Source organism: Hemitrygon akajei, chromosome 16, assembly GCF_048418815.1.
Source record: "Hemitrygon akajei chromosome 16, sHemAka1.3, whole genome shotgun sequence".
In the NCBI taxonomy this organism is placed as follows: Eukaryota; Metazoa; Chordata; class Chondrichthyes; order Myliobatiformes; family Dasyatidae; genus Hemitrygon; species Hemitrygon akajei.
Window position 1 is genome coordinate 66702073 of NC_133139.1, and position 21584 is coordinate 66723656.

Here is a 21584-nt window from a genome sequence, read left to right on the forward strand (position 1 = left end):
AAATGTTGCATTGTACTAAATAAATATGGCCATTCGACTCTATCAAATGCTTTTTCGGCATCTAAAGAAATGACACATTCTGGTATTTTAGATGAAGAGGTATAAATAATATTAATTAATTTTCTAATATTAAAAGATGAATAGCGATTTTTTATAAATCCAGTCTGATCTTCAGAAATAATTCGAGGTAATATATTTTCTAATCTAATAGCCAAAATTTTACTAAAAATCTTAAAATCCGTATTCAACAAGGATATAGGCCGATAAGATGCGCATTCAGTAGGGTCTTTATCTTTTTTAAGAATTAAAGAAATAGAAGCTTCATAAAAAGATTGTGGTAGTTTACCTATACTTAATGCATCTTTAAAAATTTTACAAAGCCAAGGAGAAAGTATGGAAGAAAAAGATTTGAAAAATTCTGTAGAAAAACCATCTGGACCAGAAGCTTTACCCGAATTCATTGAAAAAATAGCCTTTTCTATTTCAGACTCCATAATAGGTGTGTCCAAAAATACACTATCCTCAACAGTTACTTTTGGAATATTCAATTTCCTTAAAAATTCATTTATTATAGAACAGTCCTTAGTACATTCTGATTGATATAAGGAATTATAAAAATCTTGAAAGGCTTTATTTATCTCTTTGTGATCGATCGTCAAAGTACCATCTTGTTTACGAATCCTAGTAATCTGTCATTTATCCGAAACAATTTTCAATTGGTTAGCTAGTAATTTACCAGACTTATCTCCATATACATAGAATTGGGCTTTTGATTTAATTAACTGACTTTCAATCGAGGAGGATAATAGTAAGCTATGCTCCGAATTGACTTTATTTCTTACATCCTTCACATACATGAGGAGTAAAAATCTTTATGTTACGTCTCCATCTAAATGTACAATGTGCAATCATAGTAATCTATAATAATTTATAATAAATAGAACAGTCAATGTAATCTAGAGGACACTCAGATCAGCATGAGTTAATCAATGGCCTGGTGGAAGAAGTTGTCCTGGAGCCTGTTGGTCCTGGCTTTGATGCTGTGGTACTGTTTCCCGGATGGTAGCAGCTGGAATAGATTGTGGTTGAGGTGACTCAGGTCCCCAATGATCCTATGAGCCCTTTTTACACACCTGTCCTTAGAAATGTAGTGAATCATGGGAAGTTCACAACTACAGATGCACTGGCCTGTCCACACCACACCCTGCAGAGTCCTGCGATTAAGGGAGGTACAGTTCCCATACCAGGCAGTGATACTGCCAGTCAGGATGCTCTCAATTGTGCCCCTGTAGAAAGTTCTTATGAATTGGGGGCCCATACCAAACTTCCTCAACTGTCTGACATGAAAGAGGTGCTGTTCTGCCTTTCTCACCACACAGCTGGTGTGTACAGACCATGTGAGTTCCTCAGTGATGTGGATGCTGAGGGAATTCAAACTGTTTACCCTCTCAACCTTCTCAACTCCAGATCCACAACCAGCTCCTTTGTTTTTGCAACATCGAGGGAGAGGTTGTTTTCTTGACACCACTGTGTCAGAGAGATGACTTTTTCCCTGTAGGCCACCTCATCATTGTTTGAGATAAGGCCAATCAATGTAGTGTCATCTGCAAATTTAATTAGCAGATTAGAGCTGGGAGTGGCGACATAGTCATGGGTATACAGGGAGCAAAAGAGGGGACTCAGTACACAGCCCTGAGGGGCTCCTGTGTTGAGAGTCAGAGGGGTGGTGGAGGTGAGGGAACCCACTCTTGCCTCCTGCTAGCGATCTGACAGGAAGTCCAGGATCTCAACTCGTGGATGAGCCCTCTAGAGGATCAGCTATTCTTGACTGAGTGTTGTGCAATAAACCAGAATTGATTAGAGACCTTAAGGTAAAAGAACCTTAAGGGGAAAGTGATCATAATGTGATCGAATTCACACTGCAATTTGAGAAGAAAAATCTAAAGACAGACATATCAATATTATAGTGGTGTAAAGGGAATTACAGAGGCATGAGAGAGGAGTTGGCCACAATTGATTGGAAAAGAACACTAGCAGGATGATGGCAAAGCAGCAATGGCTGTTTGAGACGCACACCATGAAGAGCAGTGAGAGCTCGTCCCCACCACCACCCTTTGGCTATGACTACCTTTGGAGCCTAATGGAGGCGTTAGTGATGATCTTTCAAGAATCACTGACTTTACATCACACCCACATGTCTTACTTTCGCTCGCCTGTTCATTGTGGTGATAATTTGTCACAATTTCCCACAGTAAAAGTGTTATTAATAAGTATTTAGACATAGTTCTTACTCTATTATCCATCCATATACTGTTGACCAACTTCAGTAGTCCTATTTTAAACCAGGAGGATCATAAAGTTGAGACTGACTAAAAGAGGAAAACAATTGAAAATGATATAATAACTATTAATATCTGACATGTCAGAGTCCTAGCGACTAAAGAACAGAAACAGGCTATTCGGCTCATCTAATATGTGCTCTGGCTATTCTGTCTAGTCCCATCGACCCAGGAGAAATTTCTTCACTCAGGGGGGCCTGAGAGTGTGGAACGAGCTGCCAGTGCAAGTGGTACATGTGAGCTTGATTTCAACATATAAGAGAAGGCTGGATAGGTACATGGATAGTAGGGGTATAGAGGGTTATGGTCCCAGTGCATGTCAATGGGAGTAGGCAGTCTAAATGGATCGGCATGGACTACATAGGCCAAAGGGCCTGTTTCTTCTGGTTTAAGATGACACTAATGAGAGACAACAGTTTCCTGGTGGTTCGTAAAGCAAGAAATACAACTAAGTACTTTATTATCAGCATTTTTCTGTGGTTAAATTGTAAACTATCACTGCAAACAATGAAAAAGTGAGCAAAGGTGAGGCTGACTTGCAGGTTGAGGCATGTGGGTGCAATGCAAATTCTGAGCATCGCAAGTTTGTGGAGAAGTGGTCTTAGCAGGGTCGAGGCATATTCTAGATGGAGTCAGAGTCAGAAACAGAATTGGAGCGAGCAGAGCGGAGAAATTTTGGAGAAGCTTCAGAGCCCATCCACCTAAACTGAGAGCAAGGTTGGATCGATCTAAGTTCTGGGCTGATCTGGAAAGTTTGGGTACGGGAAAGAACATGGTGGCAGAATCTCTGCACAGAGCATATTGGTAAGGTAGGGCCCGGGTCCTGTGCAGAGGATGACCCAGTGTTAGAAAATTTAAACACAGCCCAGATGGACTGAGAAGACAAGGTTTCAGAACTGAAGGCAAGGGCCAGACCAATTTTGTTTACTGCTTCGAGACATTTGCTTCACTCTCCGTGGAACTGAGGCTGTGTAACTACTCCCCCTGTTCCAGGCTTTGTGTCTACGAGCTTCATGGTGATTTGCCCCACTGTGTGATGAACCAAGGCCGCAGCTGTGAGCTTGATCTGGCTGTCATGGTATTTACAGGTTTAATCATAATGGAGCTCCTATTTTGCTTCCCAGGCAAAACATTTTCTTCCAATACTCTGCCTGCAAAATTAATTCCATTCCTCTATGCATTGGACTCGATGTGATGTTACTTGCAGGAAAAGATTTCCGGGCAAATTGGTGCACTCTAAATGAAACAATAGACAATTTTTTAGATATGAGGAGTGGTAACAATTCAGCCGTGTTCTTACAGAACAACAGAGCAGGTATGAAGGGCCTACTGACCTACTCTTGATCTGTTTCTCATCTTTTTACACTCTCATATCATAATTCTTCAATCTTTATGAAATTTTCCCTGTTCTTCTGTTTCTTAACATCCGTACTATCTTTGTTACCCAATTAATATTCCATAATCTTATCAATTAATTAATTATTCAGGTTAAATAAACTTCCTTTCTGTTCCATTCCAACCCTGCATCATGGACCTCAGCTTCACATAGTGAAACCTGAATGAAGCAATGTGGCTCTCAACAACAACCAGGGCATCTGAGAGAAACGGATGCAGCCTTTTACCCATGAAGAAGCTTTGTCTCAGTGACGAGATCTTGCTAGAGCTGCTCATGGTGATGTTTGTCTTTCTGTCCCACAATACAGGTGATAATGATCTCTCAAAGCACATAAACCCCTGAGTGGAAGAGCCATTAATAGCTCCTTACTGTGGCTCACTGAAAGCCTCTGACAACCCGAGATGCCAGGCAAGACTGCACGTTAAGTACCATCATCATGGGGATGCTTCAGAACTTCCCTGGTCCTTTGAACAGCTGGTGGTTATCCTGTTGCGATTGCATATTGTCCAATTCATAAAATCATCTCATTATAAGAGAATGTTCAGATTGGACCCTTTCCTTAATCCACTTAGTTGGCAGCGAATCTCCTGCCACATTTTGACATCCACTGGATGTGTCAGCATTCTGTTAAGAAAACTGGCATGGAGATATTTCTCAGCTGGGGGAAATGGTCACTGCAACCCAGTATAAAGAATGAATACTATTCACATGCCTGTTTCATATTGATTACAGAAAATAATGAATGTTTCCAAATTCCATCAGTGTGTGGGCCAAATACTATACATTTTAATACAGTGGGATTTTCTACTGCCATCCCATCAGGACTAACTAACTTCACAGTTGGTTATACAGCACATACAAGTATGTTATTGAGCTTTTACAGTGCATGATCTCCCTGTGTTGAGCTTGGTACCGTTGTTGTGATGCTGGGTATATGTGATTGAAATTGTTCTGTTCAAGGTGGATAAGCGAAGGATATTTAAAAGTAAAGAAAAATAAAAGAAAAGGTTGGTACAATGAGACTGCGGGAGCAGGTAATGCAAATGTCTCACAACTCCAGGCATACATGCTCAATCTGATCTTGGTGCTCCCCGTTGACATAGTATCCTAATTTCTGGGAAGGTGGAGCAGATAAGTGGCGATACTTTATGTGCAGCTATGATGGAAATCATTACACATTCCCATTTAGAGCTATTACAGCTGAAATCCACAGTCAAAGTTACAGTAAACAACATTATTGTAAGACACTTAAAAGATCTATTGATCCTTAAATTAATGGACCCCACCTGGAACACTTGGGTTGTGAGTGCAGTTCCCCTTTAAGAAAATGAAACCAGGGATAGCAAGCTAGTTTACAGGTATGATCAAAACGCCTTAGACTCTGCCAGTCTCTGGAAAATAAAGTTGAAGACCTCAGAGCAAAATTGTAGGACCTGAGGTATATCAGGGACTCCTGGTGTGGTGGTAGAGACTTTTAAGTGATGTTTCAGCAGGTACATGGATGTAAGGATGATGGAGGGACATGGACAGGATGTAGATAGGAGGGATTAGTAGATAGGAGCTATATACCTGTGAGAGTCGGTGGGTACATAGACTGCCTCCAGAGTTGAAGACAAGAGATCTAGAAAGGGGAGAAAGATGTCAGAAATGGACCAAGTAAATCTGAGAGCAGGGTGGAAGCTGCAAACAAAGTTGATGAAATCAACGAGCTCAGCATGGGTGCAAGAAGCAGTACCAATGCAGTTACCAATGTAACATAAGAAGAGTTGGGAAGTGGTGCCGGTGTAGGCTTAGAACATGGACCGCTCCACATAACCGATGAAAAGACAGGCATACCTGGGACCCATGCGAGTGCCCATGACTTCACCTTTGGTTTGAAGGAAGTAGGAGGAGGTGAAGGAAAAATTGTTGAGGGTGAGGACCTGGAAGTATAAATTGGGAACATATGTGAACTAGGAAGCATAGATTAGAAACAGATGTGAACTTGGAAGCATAAATTGGAAACAGATCTACTCAGGAAATGTGGCAAAACCTCAGGGGATATTTGCGTGGCGTTTTGCATAGCTACATTCCAATGAGACAGGGAAAGGATGGTAGGGTACAGAAACCATAGTGTATAAAGGCTGTTGAAAATCTAGTCAAAAAGAAGAGAAAAGGTTCAAAAAACTAGGTAATTATTGAGCTCTAGAAGATTATAAGGCTAGTTGGGAGGAGCTTGAGAAAGAAATTAGGAGAGCCAGAAGGGGCCATGATAAGGCCTTGGTGAGCAGGATTAAGGAAAACCTCAAAGCATTCTACAAGTACATGAAGAGCAAGAAGATAAGACATGGGAGAATAGGACTAATCAAGTGTGACAGTGGAAAGTGCCTATGGAAACGGAGGTGATAGCAGAGGTATTCAATGAATACTTTGCTTCAGTATTCACTGCAGAAAAGGATCTTGGCGATTGTAGGGATGACTTACAGCAGATTGAAAAGCTTGAGCATATAGACATTAAGAAAGAGGATGTGCTGGAGCTTTTGGAAAGCATCAAGTTGGATAAGTCTCCGGGACTGAAAAAGATGTACCCCAGGCTACTGTAGAAGGCAAGGGAGGAGATTGCTGAGTCCCTGATAATGGTTTTACATCATCAATGGGGAAAGGAGAGAGGTTCCAGAGAACTGAAGGGCTGCAGATGTTGTTTTATTCATGAAAGGGAGTAGAGATAGCCCAGGAAATGATAGATCAGTGGGTTTTACTTCAGTGGTTGGTAAGTTGATGGAAAAGATTCTGAGAGGCAGGATTTATGAACTTTTGGAGAGGCATAATATGATTAGGAATAGTCAGCATGGCTTTGTCAAAGGCAGATCGTGCTTTATGAGCCTGTTGAATTTTTTGAGGATATGACTAAACACGTTGATAAAGATACAGCAGTAGATGTAGTGTATATGGATTTCAGCAAGGCTTTTGATAAGGTACCCCATGCAAGGTGTATTGGGAAAGCAAGGAGGCATAGGATCAAGGGTTCCTTGCTTTGTGGATCCAGAATTGGCTTGCTCACAGAAGGCAAAGAGTGGCTGTAGATGGGTCATATTCTACATGGAGGTTGTTGACCAATGGTGTGCTTCAGGGATCTGTTTTGGGAACCCTTCTCTTTGTGATTTTTATAAGTGACCTGGATGAAGTGGAGGGATGGGTTAGTAAATTCACTGATGACACAAAGGTTGGGGGTCTTGTGGATAGTGTGGAGAGCTGTAAGAGGTTACAGCGGAACATCAATAAGACGCAAAACTGCGCTGAGAAGTAGCAGATGGAATTCAACCCATATAAGTGTGAGGTGGTTCATTTTGGTAGGTCAAATATGATGGCAGAATATAGTATTAATGGTAAGACTCTTGGCAGTGTGGAGGACCAGAGGGATCTTGGGTTCCGATCCAATAGGACACTCAAAGCAGCTGCGCAGGTTGACTGTGTGGTTCAGAAGGCATACGGTGCATTGGCCTTCATCAATCATGGGAATGAGTTTAAGAGCCGAGAGGTAATGTTATAGCTACATAGGACCCTAGTCAGGCCCCAGTTGTAGTACTGTGCTCAGTTCCGGTCACCTCACTACAGGAAGGATGTGGAAACTATAGAATGGGTTCAGAGGAGATTTACAAGTATATTGCCTGGATTAGGGAGCATGCCTTATGAGAAAAGCTTGAGTGAACTCAGCCTTTTCTCCTTGGAGCAGCAGTGGATGAGAGGTGACCTGATAGAAGTGTACAAAATGATGAGAGGCATTGATCATGTGGATAGTCAGAGGCTTTTTCCCACGGCTGAAATGGCTAACACAAGAGGGCACAGTTTTAAGGTTCTTGGAAGCAGGTATAGAGGAGATAGAAACATAGATAACCTGCAGCACAATACAGGACTTCGGCCCACAATGCTGTTCCAAAAATGTCCTTACTTTAGAAATTACCTAGAGTTACCCATAGCCCTCTAATTTTCTAAGCTCCATGTACCTATCCAGGAGTCACTTCAAAGACCCTACCATATCTGCCTCCACCACCGTCACTGGCAGCCCATTCCACGCACTCACTCACTCACCAAAATCTTACCCCTGACATCTCCTCTGGACCTACTTCCAAGCACTTTAAAGCTGTGCCCTCTCATGCTAGCCATTTCAGCCCTGGGAAAAAGCTGTCCACACGATGTCAGGGATATTTTTTCAGATGTTTTCGGAATATTTCTAAGTGCGTAAATCTTCGGCATAGCATTTTGGGCTGAAGGGCCTACATTGTGCTGTAGAGTTTCTCTGCTTCTATGCAGGACCAATTCTGCCGAGCACAGCAGAGTGGTGGTTGAGGGGATCTTGTCAGTTCTGTTTTCTAGAACAGGGGTCATCAACCATTTTTGCACCGCGGATCGGTTTTATATGGACAATATTCTTGCCGACCGGCCGACTGGGGGTGGTGGGGGGGGGGATGGTGTGGGTGTTAATCGTGACCGGAATATCAGTGATAAGTCAACTATAAGTCACTTATAAGTGGCTAATACACTCAATTTCGTTTCTAAAAGGGCTTATCTAACAAATTTAATATTAAACACACTGCGCATATTTTCCTCCCATGAATATGGTGATAAGTCAATTATAACTCACTTACAAGTCAATAGCATCAGAACATTTTAAGTAACGTTTGGATATTAAACACACAGTGCATATTTTCCTCATATGAACATATAAAATCATTGCAACACACCAGTGAGAAGACAAGGTGAGGGCCGGAGGTCCCCGTGCTGGGGCCACGGCAGGTCACAGTCCGGAGAGAGCGACTGACTGAGGGAGGAGTGCAACAGGGCACGTGCCCTTGTAGGTAGGCAGGATCTATTGGCCCACAAAAGTTTGGCTCGAGGGATGACTTTCAGTAGATCGCAGCGAAGTAGCTGCTCTGCTGCTTACGAAACCCTGAGCCTGAATTAGATCGTCTGCAAATATTTTAGCACCGGATTCCCCACAAACATTCAGTGTGGCAAACAGCTTTAGAGTTGACGCCCATCTGTCCGCACTCCAGGCCAGTAGCAATGGCACCTCTCGCTTGCTGCACAAGGTGGCCAGTTACCCGAGGCCAACCAGTGATCCCTGGCACAAGGGTATCACTGCATTTATGCAACTGATGACCTCGCGTGGTTAATGACCTCACGTGCATTCCAGTTCAACAGTGGGCGTGACAGGGAATGAGAAAAAGGTGCAGCTGACTCATATCGTTTCATATCGCCAAATCATATTGTTACCTCGCTGCCCGGTAGCACATGCTCTGCGGCCTGGTGGTCGGGGACCACTGGTCTAGAAAGATGTGAAGAGTTTTAAGGCCCTCCTGATGGGGGATGGAAGTGTTTAGGGACTGGACATTCACAGTTAAAATGAGACAGTTTTGTCAATAAAAGAAAGCAGGAGTGGTATAAAGGAGGAATATTCTTTTCCCATGTTTCACCTGATGCTGAGAGGCTCATGAAATTTGAAATAATTATTTGAGGAATTCCAAGTCAATTACTTTTATAGAACTGTACCACACCCTTTTGTGAGTTTGTCATTGAGTGGGGCAGGAATAGCCCTAGATTACAAGGAAGACTTTAATACATCCATAATGTCAAAGTATTGCTTGGTTAATGTGTGGGATAGTTCTTCCAACTGAGTCACTGTTCACCAAATATTTTTGTGAAGGAACTTGCAAGTCGATTGGGCTGGAAGAGTACTGGCCACAGCAGAATCTGGTGTACTGGATCACTTTTACATGTTAGTTCAGTTAAATTGCTTTAAGTTATGATCCAACTTTCCAGCACCCACTCTGCGAAAAGCCAAAAGGAGGTAAGTTTGTCAATGACACATTTCACTGTAAGGAGCCCTTCAAGTAACATTTCATTTACTAATCTCTCCTTAAAGTGAATTCTCTTCACCATTTCTAGGTGCATTATCATATTGGAATCAGCACCACTGAGAAGAAACTGGAAAGGCAGTTTGCTTGGTGAAAAACTAAAGAGCCTATGATGAGTCTGTGTTAAGTTCTAAAATGTGGCAGAGAGAAACTACATCTGTTGCTTAGAGCTCTGATGTTTTTTAAGTCTCTGAGTGTCACTGCTGTAAATATTGTGCATTACATGGCAACAAATGTCATGGGAATTCAGGTCCAGGAGTGAATAAAGTATGTCACCAGTACATGAAGATTTTGTATCCTATTTTAAAATTGCTTTTCTATTCCAGATATCAATGAGTGTGACGATAACCCAGACATTTGTGGTCCAAATGTAACATGCATCAACAACCCCGGAAACTTTAGCTGCAGCAATAAGACTGGATTTGTTCCAACCTCTGAAGAAAAAAAAACTCAGAGCCAAGGTAAAGTCTTTTGTGTTAAGATTCAAAGCATTCACCTTTCTTCTAGTAAACAATTGAATTTGCTCTTGTTCATAAATAACTGCACTTATTGTCAGAGCATTTGTTGAATCAAAATTGTTAACTAAGCAATTTACACAACTTTTGAGGTGGGACATGGGACTGACTGGGAGTAATGAAATGAAGTGTGAGTTATTGTTTGAGCAATGTTTAAGGGTTTGAATGAACTCAGTCTTATTCAATCTCAAACATGGAGTGAAATAAATCATAATTCAGCCCATGCCAGAGTCCAGAGGACCATAAGATATAAGAGCAGAAGTAGGCCATTTGGCTCATCGAGTCTGCTTCGCCATTCAATCATGGGCTGATCCATTTCTTCCAGTCATCCCCACTCCCCTGCCATCTCCCTTTACCCTTTGTTGCCTGTTAATCAAGAATCTGTCTGTCTCTGCCTTAAATGAACACAATGACTTGGCCTCCACAACCACTGGTGGCAAAAAATCCACAGATTTACCACCCTCTGACTAAAGTAATTTCTCCGGACCTTAATTTTAAATGGACGTCCTTCAATCCTGAAGTTGTGCCCTCTTGTCCTAGACTCCCCTACCATGGAAAATAACTTTGCCATATCTAATCTGTTCAGGCCTTTTAACATTTGGAATGTTTCTATGATATCCCCCCCTTGTTCTCCTGAACTCCAGGGAATACAGCAGCCCAAGAGCTGCCAGACATTCCTCATACAGTAACCCTTTCATTCCTGGAATCATTCTCCAATGTAGTATATCCTTTCTAAAATAAGGAGCCGAAAACTGCACACAATACACCGTATGGTCTCATGAGTGCCTTATAGAGCCTCAAAATCACACCCTTGCTCTTATATTCTATACCTCTGGAAATGAATGCCAACATTGCATTCTTCTTCTTCACCACCGACTCAAACTGGAATTTAACCTTTCGGGGTATCCTGCACAAGGACTCCCAAGTCCCTTTGTATCCTGGCATTTTGAATTTTCTCCCCAGCTAAATAGAATGCCCATTTATTACTTCCACCAAAGTGCATGACCATATACTTTCCAACATTGTATTTCATTTGCCACTTCTTTGCCCATTCCCCTAAACTATCGAAGTCTTTCTGCAGGCTCTCTGTTTCCTCAACACTACCTGCTCCTCCACCTATCTTTGTATCATTGGCAAATTTAGCCACAATTCCATTAATCTCATAGTCCAAATCATTGACATACAAGCAGTGGTCCCAACACTGACCCCTATAGAACTCTACTGGTAACCAGCAGCCAGCCAGAGTAGGATCCCCTTATTCCCACTCTCTGTTTTCTGCCGATCAGACAATGTTCCACCCATGCTAGTAACTCCCCTGTAATTCCATGGGCTCTTATCTTGCTAAGCAGCCTCATGTGTGGCACCTTGTCAAAGGCCTTCTCCAAATCCAACCACAGCACATCTACTGCAACTCCTTTGTCTACCCTGCTTGTAATTTCCTCGAAAAATTGCAGTGGTTTTGTCAGGCAGGATTTTCTTTCAGGAAACCATGCTGACTTTGGCCTATCTTGTCACGTGCTTCCAGGTACTCCATAATCTCATACCTAACAATCGATTCCAACAACTTCCCAACCATTGATGTCAGGCTAACAGGTCTATAGTTCCCTTTCTGCTGCCTCCCACCCATCTTAAATAGCGGAGTAACATTCGCAATTTTCCAGTCAACCAGTACAATGTCAGAATCTATCAATCCTTGAAAGATCATTGTTCATGCCTCTGCAATGTCTCCAGCTACTTCCTTCAGAACCTGATGGTGCGTTCCATGAGGTCCAGGAGATTTATCCACCCTTAGACCATTAAACTTCCTGATCACCTTCTCAGTTGTAATTTTCACTGCATATACATCACTTCCCTGACCCTGCAGATGTCTTCAGTTCCTCTGCCATCTCTGTGTCTCTCATTACAATATCTCCAACATCATTTTCTATTGATCCTATATCTGCCCTCAAATCTTTTACCATTTATATGCTTAAAAAGGCTTTTAGTATTTTCTTTGATATTAGTTGCCAGCTTCTTTCATAATTCATCTTTTCCTACCTAACGACCTTCTTAGTTTCCTTCTGCCAATTTTTAAAAGCATCCCAATCCTTTATCTTCCCACTAGTTTTGGATTCCTTGTATTGTCTCTCATTTACTCTTACTTTGGCTCTGACTTCACTTGTCAGCCATGGTAGTGTCCTTCTTCCATTTGAAAATTTCCTCTTATTTGGAATATATCTGTCATGCACTTCCCTCATTTTTCACAGAAACTCCAGCCATTGCTGCTTTGCTGTCCTTCATGCTAGCGTCCCTTCCAGTCAACATTGGCCAGTTCCCCTCTCATGCCATTGGAATTTCCTTTATTCCACTGAAATAGCAACACACTGAAATTTAGTTTCTCCTTCTCAAATTTTAAAGTGAACTCAATCATATTGTGATCACTGTTCCTTAAGGGTTCCTTAACCTTAAGCTCTCTTATCACCTCCAGATCATTGCACAACACCCAATCCAGCACAGCCGATCCCCTAGTGGGCTCAACAATAAGCTGTTCTAAAAAGCCATCCCTTAGACATTCTGCAAATTCTCTCTCGAGGTCCAGTACTGGCCTTGTTTTCCCAATCAACTTTCATGTTAAAATCCCCAATGGTTACCAGAATATTGCCCTTCAGATACTCCTGCTGTGATTTGTAATCCACATCCCAGCTGCTGTTTGGAGGCCTGTATACAACTGCCAATAAGGACCTTTTACACTTGCCATTTCTTAACTCAACCCATAGAGACACTACGCTTTTGAATCCTATGTCATCCCTTTCCAATGAGTGAATATTATTTCTTATACACAGAGCCACACCACACACCACCCACTCTGGCTATAATAGACAATAGACAGTAGGTGCAGGAGTAGGCCATTCGGCCCTTCTAGCCAGCACCGCCATTCACTGTGATCATGGCTGATCATACACAATCAGTACCTCGTTCCTGCCCTCTCCCCATATCCCTTGACCCCACTATCTATAAGATCTCTATCTAACTCTCTCTTGAAAGCATCCAGAGACTTGGCCTCTACTGCCTTCTGGGTCAGAGCATTCCACATATCCACCACTCTCTGGTAGAAAAAGTTTTTCCACATCACTGTTCTAAATGGCTTACCCTTTATTCTTAAACTGTGGCCTCTAGTTCTGGACTCACCCATCAGCAGGAACATGCTTCCTGCCTCCGTGTCCAATCCCTTAATAATCTTATATGTTTCAATCAGATCCCCTCTCATCCTTCTAAATTCCAGTGCATACAAGCCCAGTCGCTCCAATCTTTCAACATATGACAGTCCCACCATCCCGGGAATTAAGCTCGTGAACCTACAATGCACTCCCTCAATAGCAAGAATGTCCTTCCTCAAATTTGGAGACCAAAACTGCACACAATACTCCAGGTGGGGTCTCACCAGGGCCCTGTATAGCTGCAGAAGGACCTCTTTACTAAATTCCTCTTGTTATAAAGGCCAGCATGCCATTATCTTTCTTCACTGCCTGCTGTACCTGCATGCTTGCTTTCATTGACTGATGTACAAGAACATCTAGATCTCATTGTACTTCCCCTTTTCCTAACTTGACTCCATTTAGATAGTAATCTGCCTTCCTGTTCTTGCCACCAAAGTGGATAACCTCACATTTATCCACATTAAACTGCATCTGCCATATATTTGCCCACTCACCCGGCTCCGAGTGACTGTCCAAGTCACCCTGCATTCTCATAACATCTTCCTGAATTTCACACTGCCACCCAGCTTTGTGTCATCAGCAAATTTGCTAATGTTACTTTTAATCCCTTCATCTAAGTCATTAACGTATATTGAAAACAGCTGCGGTCCCAGCACCAAACCTTGCGGTACCCCACTGGTCACAGCCTGCCATTCCGAAAGGGACCTGTTAATCACTACTCTTCGTTTCCTGTCAATCAGCCAATTTTCAATCCATGTCAGTACTCTGCCCCCAATAACATGTGCCCTAATTTTGCCCACTAATCTCCTATGTGGGACTTTATCAAAGGCTTTCTGAAAGTCCAGGTACACTACATCCACTGGCTCTCCCTTGTCCATTTTAATAGTTACATCCTCTAAAAACTCCAGAAGATTAGTCAAGCATGATTTTCCCTTCGTAAATCCATGCTGACTTGGACTGATACTTCTACTGCTATCCGAATGTGTCGTAATTTCCTCTTTTATAATTGACTCTCACATCTTTCCCACCACTGATGTCAGGCTAACCGGTCTATAATTCCCTGCTTTCTCTCTCCCTCCTTTCTTGAAAAGTGGGACAACATTAGCCACCCTCCAATCTGCAGGAACTGATCCTGAATCTATAGAACATTGGAAAATGATTACCAATGCATCCACGATTTCTAGAGCCACCTCCTTAAGTACCCTGGGATGCAGACCATCAGGTCCCAGGGACTTATCAGCCTTCAGACCCAATAGTCTATCCAACACCATTTCTCGCCTAATATAAATTTTGTTCAGTTCATCCATTACCCTAGTTTCTTTGGCCACTATTACATCTGGGAGATTGTTTGTATCTTCCCTAGTGAAGACAGATCCAAAGTACCTGTTCAACTCATCTGCCATTTCCTTGTTCCCCATAATAAATTCACCTGTTTCTGTTTTCAATGGCCCAATTTTGGTCTTAACTATTTTTTTTTCTTTTCACATATCTAAAGAAGCTTTTACTATCCTCCTTTATATTCTTCGCTAGTTTACCTTTGTACTTCATTTTTTTTCTCCGCATATTGCCTTTTTTGTTATCTTCTGTTGCTCTTTAAAAGCCTCCCAGTCCTCCGGCTTCCCGTTCATCTTTGCTATGTTATACTTCCTCTCTTTTATTTTTATACTGTCCTTTACTCCCCTCGTCAGCCACGGCCAACCCTTACTCCCCTTAGGATCTTTCTTCCTCTTTGGAATGAACCAATCCTGCACCTTCTGCATTATTCCCAGAAATACCTGCCATTGTTGTTCCACTGTCTTCCCTGCTAGGGTATTGTTCCATTGAACTTTGGCCAGCTCCTCCCTCATAGCTCCATAGTTCCCTTTGTTCAATTGTAATACTGACACATCCGCATTTCCCTTCTCCTTCGCAAATTGTAGGTTAAAACATATCATATTATGGTCACTACCTCCTAATGGCTCCTTTACTTCGAGGTCCCTGATCAAATCTAGTTCATTGCACAACACTAAATCTAGAATTGCCTTCTCCCTGGTAGGCTCCAGTAAAAGCTGTCCTAAGAATCCATCTCGGAGGCACCCCACAAACTCCCTATCTTGGGGTCCAGTACCATTCTGATTCTCCCAGTCTACCTAAATGTTGAAATCCCCCATGACAACTGTATCATTACCTTTGCAACATGCCAATTTTAACTCTCATTCAACTTACACCCTACATCCAGACTACTGTTTGGGGGCCTGTAGATAACTCCCATCAGGGTCTTTCCACCCTTAGAATTTCTCAGTTCTATCCACACTGACTCTACATCCCCTGATTCTATGTCCACCCTTGCAAGGGACTGAATATCATTCCTCACCAACAGAGCCACCCCACCCCTTCTGCCCATCAGTCTGTTCTTTCGATAAGATGTATATCTTGAATATTCATTTCCCAGGCCCTGTCCGCTTGAAGCCACGTCTCTGTTATTCCCACAACATCATACTTGCCAATTTCCAACTGAGCCTCAAGCTCATCTATTTTATTCCTTATACTTCGTGCATTCATATATAATACTTTTAATTTGTTACTTCCCCCCACCTTTCATATCAATTCCTATTTCACTTGGTATGATCTCTTCTTGAGCTTTCTGCTCCATTGATTCTGTTGTCCTTTTTAACTTTTCTTATTTTCACTTTCCCTTTAACTCCATCTTTATATTTCCAGTTCATCCCCTCCCCCCACTACTTAGTTTAAACACATCCGTGTTGCAGTGGCAAACCTGCCTGCCAGATTGCTGGTCCCCCGCCTATTAAGGTGCAACCCGCCCCTTTTGTACAATTTATCCTTACCCCAAAACATACCCCAGTGGTCCAAGAATGTAAATCCTTGCTTCCTGCACCAGTTCCTCAGCCACACATTCTGATCCATTATCTCCCTGTTCCTGCCCTCTCCAGCACAAAGAACTGGAAGCAAACCACCCTGGAAGTCCTGCTTTTCAGCCTTCTTCCGAGTTCTCTGAAGTCCCGCTGCAGAAAATCCTTCCTCTTCTTCCCGATATCATTTGTGCCGACATGCACTACCACTTCCGGCTGTTCACCTTCCCCCTGGAGGATTCCCTGCAATCGGTCCATGATGTCCTGGATCCCAGCACCAGGGAGGCAACACACCATCCTTAAATCTCGCCTGTTGCCGCAGAAACCCGTTTCCGTACCTCTTACTATGGAGTCCCCTACTACCACGGCTCTTCCTGATGTCTGACTCCTCGGCTCTGCTTCTGTACCAATTTTCGACTCGCAGATCTGTCCGCCTCTCAGACTGGCAGTATCTTCTGTCCTGACAGCTTCCAAGTGGGTGAACCTGTTTATGAGAGGTACATCTCCCGGGGTCTCCTGTACTTCAAGCATCCTTTCCTTCTTCATCGTTGCCCCCTTCTTTCTTCCGGTATCCTTGGTGTAATGACCTCACTGTAGGTCCTGTCCAGAAAACTCTTGTTCTCGCGGATGAACCTGAGGTCATCTAGTTCTTTCTTCAGTGCTGCAACATGCTCCTTCAGAAGCTGAATCTGGACAGACTTTCCACAGTAGGAGCCTGGGGCACCGTCAGTGTCCCTGACCTCCCACATCATGCACGTAGCACACTGAATCAGGTTAGCGGTCATGTCTTCACCCTCTCCAATTGTGGCATAGTCTCCTCCCTCAGCCTCCTCGACGAAGACTCTCGAGCCAAAGACTAGCACTTTTCACACCAGGCACTTCCCTCGACCAGGCCACCTCCCGACAGCCTACTTATCGACCAGGCCGCCTACTTACCTATCTTACCGACACACCATATATCCTTGGACATTCGGCTCCCAATGGCAGCCATCCTTTAGCCAAGTTTCAGAGATGGTCACAACATCATACTTAGCAATCAGTAGCTGAATTTCAAAATCGTCCATTTCATTTCTTTTGTTGCCAGTAGTTAGATAGTGACAATTGTTAGAAATCTTTGGATAGGCCAGATAGGGATATACTAACCGCAATGAAACCTAAATATTAAATAGCCATCCCATTCTTCTTGTTTATATTTTAGTTTGTGCCTTTCAGTAACTGCCTCCTTTAAATTTATCCTGTATTTATTATTTATAATTTATTTCACGTATGTCAGTTTGTGCAGGTGACAGATGCCTTAGGATATCAGCTGACTTTGTGTAAACTACAAACTGGTGATTGTTCCTGTTTCTATACTGTATACTGTGCCTGTCTCAACTCTTCCTCTGACAGCTCTGGTGAATTTTTTCCCTGCAAAGTCTCTATTAAATGGCTCTCCTCTCACCCTAAACCCATGTCCCTTTGTTCCTGATTCCCTAATCCTGGGAAAAAGGCTGTATTCATTGATTCTATCTGTACCGCAAATGATGTTCTACACCTCTGTGACATCATCCCTCATTCTTCCACACTGCAATGTCCATGATTTATATCTCTACTTATCACCATAATTCAGTCCTTCTGTCCGGAAGACCAGAAGACGTAGGAGCAGAATTAGGCCATTTAGACATTGAGGCTGCTCTGCCATTCCATCATGGCTGATTCCAGATCCCACTCAAACCCATACACCTACATTCTCACCGTATCCTTTGATGTCCTGACCAACCAGGAAACTATCAACTTCTGCCTTAAATATAAACATGGACTTGGCCTCCACCGCAGTCTGTGGCAGAACATTCCACAGATTTACAACTATCTGACTAAAATAACTTCCTCCTTACCTCTATTCTATACGCACCTAAATTTTGAGGTTGTAACCTTTAGTTCTGGATACACCCACAATAGAAAACATCCTTTCCACGTCCACCCTATCAAGTCCTTTCAACATTCGGTAGGGTTCAATGAGATCTCCCATCTCCACATTCTTCTAAATTCCAGTGAGTACAGGCCCAAAGCTGCCAAAAGCTCCTTACATGTTAACCCCATGATTCCCAGAATCATCCTCATGAACCTCCTGTGGACTCTCTCCAATGACAACTCATCCCAAATAAATGCCAACATTGCATTTGCCTTCTTTACCACAGACTCAACCTGTGAATTAACCTTCTCGGAGTCCTGCATGAGGACTCCTTAATCCTTCTGCACCTCTGATGTTTAAACAGTCTCCCTGTGTAGATAAAAATAGAAACATAGAAAACCTACAGCACAATACAGGCCTTTCGGCCCACAAGGTTGTGCCAAACATGTCCCTACCTAAGAAAATACCAGGCTTACCCATAGCCCACTATTTTTCTAAGCTCCATGTATCTATCCAAAAGTCTCTTAAAAGGCCCTATCGTATCCGACTCCACCACCGTTGCCAGCAGCCCGTTCCACACACTCACCACACTCTAAGTAAAAAATTTACCCCGATATCTCCTCTGTACCTACTTCCCAGCACCATTTCAACCCTGGCAAAAAGCCTCTGACAGTCCTCTCAGTCCAATCAATGCCGCTCATCATCTTATACACCTCTATCAGGTCACTTCTCATCCTCTGTCACTCCAAGGAGAAAAGGTCAAGTTCACTCAACCTATTCTCATAAGGCTTGCTCCCCAAGCCAGGCAACATCCTTGTAAATCTCCTCTACATACTTTCTATGGCTTCCACATCCTTCCTGTAGTGAGGCGACCAGAACTGAGCACAGTACTCCTAGTGGGGTCTGACCAGCGTCTTATATAGCTGCAACATTTCCTCCCGACTCCTAAGTTCAATGCCACAATTGATGAAGGCCAATACACCATATGCCTTCTTAACCACAGAATCAATTTGCACAGCTACTTTGAGTATCCTATGGACACGGACCCTAAGATCCCTCTGATCCTCCACAATGCCAAGAGTCTTACCATTAATACCATATTCTGCCATGATATTTGACCTACCAAAATGAACCACTTCACACTTATCTGCGTTGAACTCCATCTGCCACTTCTCAGCCCAGTTTTGCATCCTATCAATGTCCTGCTGTAACCTCTGACAGCCGTCCACACTATCCACAACACCTCCAACCTTTGTTTCATCAGCAAACTTACTAACCCATCGCTCCACTTCCTCATTCAGGTCATTTATTAAAATCACAAAGAATAAGGGTCCCAGAACAGATCCCTGAGGCACACAACTGGTCACCAACCTCCATGACCCATCTACAACCACTCTTTGCCTTCTATGGGCAAGCCAGTTCTGGATCCACAAAGCAATGTCCCCTTAGATCCTATGCCTCCTTACTTTCTCAATAAACCTTGCATGGGGTATCTTATCAAATGCCTCACTGAAATCCATATACACTACATCTACCGCTCTTCCTTCATCAATGTGTTTAGTCGCATCCTCAAAAAATTCAATCAGGCTCGTAAGGCAGGACCTGCCCTTGACAAAGCCATGCTGACTATTCCTAATCATATAATACCTCTCCAAATGTTCATAAATCCTGCCTCTTAGGATCTCCTCCATCAACTTACCAACAACTGAAGTAAGACTCACTGGTCTGTAATTCCCTGGGCTATCTCTACTCTCTTTCTTGAATAAAGGAACAACATCTGCAACCTTCCAATCCTCTGGAACCTCTCTCGTCACCATTGATAATGCAAAGATCATCGCCAGAGGCTCAGCAATCTCCTTCCTCACCTCCCACAGTAGCCTGGGGTACATCCCATCCAGTCCCGGCAACCTATCCAACTTGATCCTTTCCAAACGCTCCAGCACATCCTCCTTCTTAATATCTACATGCTCAAGTTTTTCAGTCTGCTACAAGTCATCACTTCAATCAACAAGATCCTTCTCCATAGTGAATACTGAAGTAAAGTATTCATTAAGTACCTCTGCTATTTACTCCGGTTGCATACACACTTTCCCACTGTCACACTTGATAGTTTCTACTCTTACACGCCTTATCCTTTTGCTCTTCACATACTTGTAGAATGCCTTGGAATGACATAAAAGTCCGCACTATTGTTCCTGTTATCAAAATGCATTATCATACATTTCCCAACACTGTATTGCATCTGCCACTTTTTTGCTCATTCTTCTAATTTGTCTAAGTCCTGCTGCAATCACATTTTTTCCTCAACACTACCTACCCCTCCACTTATCTTTGTAACATCCAGAAACCTTGCCACAAAGCCATCAATTCCATTATCTAAATCATTAACAAACAATGTGAAAAGTAATGGGCTCAATACTGACTGTTGAGAAACACCATTCATCACTGTCAGCCAATCAGAAAAGGCTCCCTTTATTCCCACTGACTGCCTCCTGCCTGTCAGCACTTCCACTCTCCATGCGGGTATCTTTCCTGTAATGCCACAGGATTTCATCTTGTTAAGCAGCCTTATCAAACACCTTCTGAAAATCCAAATAAATGACATCCACTACCTTTCCTTTGTCCACCCTGCTTGTTACTTCCTCGAAGAACTCTATAACAGATTTGGCAGATAAGATTTCCCTTCACAGAAACCATGCAGCCTTTGACTAATTTTATCATTAGTCTCGAAGTACCTCAAAACCTCATCCTTAATAATAGACTCCAACACTTTTCCAACCACTGAGGTTAGGCTAATTGGCCTATGACTTCCTTTCTCTTGCCTTCCCCAGCTTAAAGAGTGGAATGACATTTGCAATCTTCCAGCCCCCGGGACCATCTTTTCCCTTATAGCTTTTTTAGTTGCCTTTTGTTGGATTTTAAAAACTTCCCAGTGATCCAATTTCTCACTCACTTTTGCTGTCATAAGTCCTTTGCTTGGCTTTTATGAAGTCCTTATCTACCCTTGTCAGCCACGGTTGCTTATCCCTGCCATTTGAGAACTTCTTCCTCTGTGGGACATATCTATCCTGCGCCTTGTGAACTATTCCCAGAAACTTCAGCCACCTCTGCTCTGCCGTCATCCCCACCAGTATCCTCCTCCAACCCCTGAGCAAGGTCCTTTCTCATGCCTCTGTAATTCCCTTTATTCTATTGCGATACTGATACATGTGAGCTATGCTTCTCCCTCTCAAACTGCAGCATGAATTCAATAATATTATGATCACTGTCTCCTGAGGGTTTCTTTGCAATCTTAATCTCACATCTTAGCTACTATTTGGAGGCCTATATATGATTCCCATAATGTTTTTTTTACCCTTGCAATTTTTAACTGAAACCACAAAGATTCAACATTCTCTGACCTTGTCATCTTTTTTTCAAGATGTAATTCCATCTCTTAGCACCAGAGCCACACGACTGCCTACACCTTCCTGCTTGTCCTTTCAATACAAAGTATATCCTCT

General features: G+C 42.8%; 1 protein-coding gene across 1 annotated transcript in view; it reads left to right on the plus strand.

Moving 5' to 3' along the window:
* LOC140739659 (adhesion G protein-coupled receptor E3-like) overlaps positions 1–21584 on the plus strand; it is a 95347-nt gene that overhangs the window by 11706 nt on the left and 62057 nt on the right. Inside the window, exon 3 of the mRNA XM_073068033.1 lies at positions 9956–10090. Within this exon, the coding sequence (XP_072924134.1) occupies positions 9956–10090 (135 nt within the window). The remainder of the gene's footprint in view (positions 1–9955; positions 10091–21584) is intronic.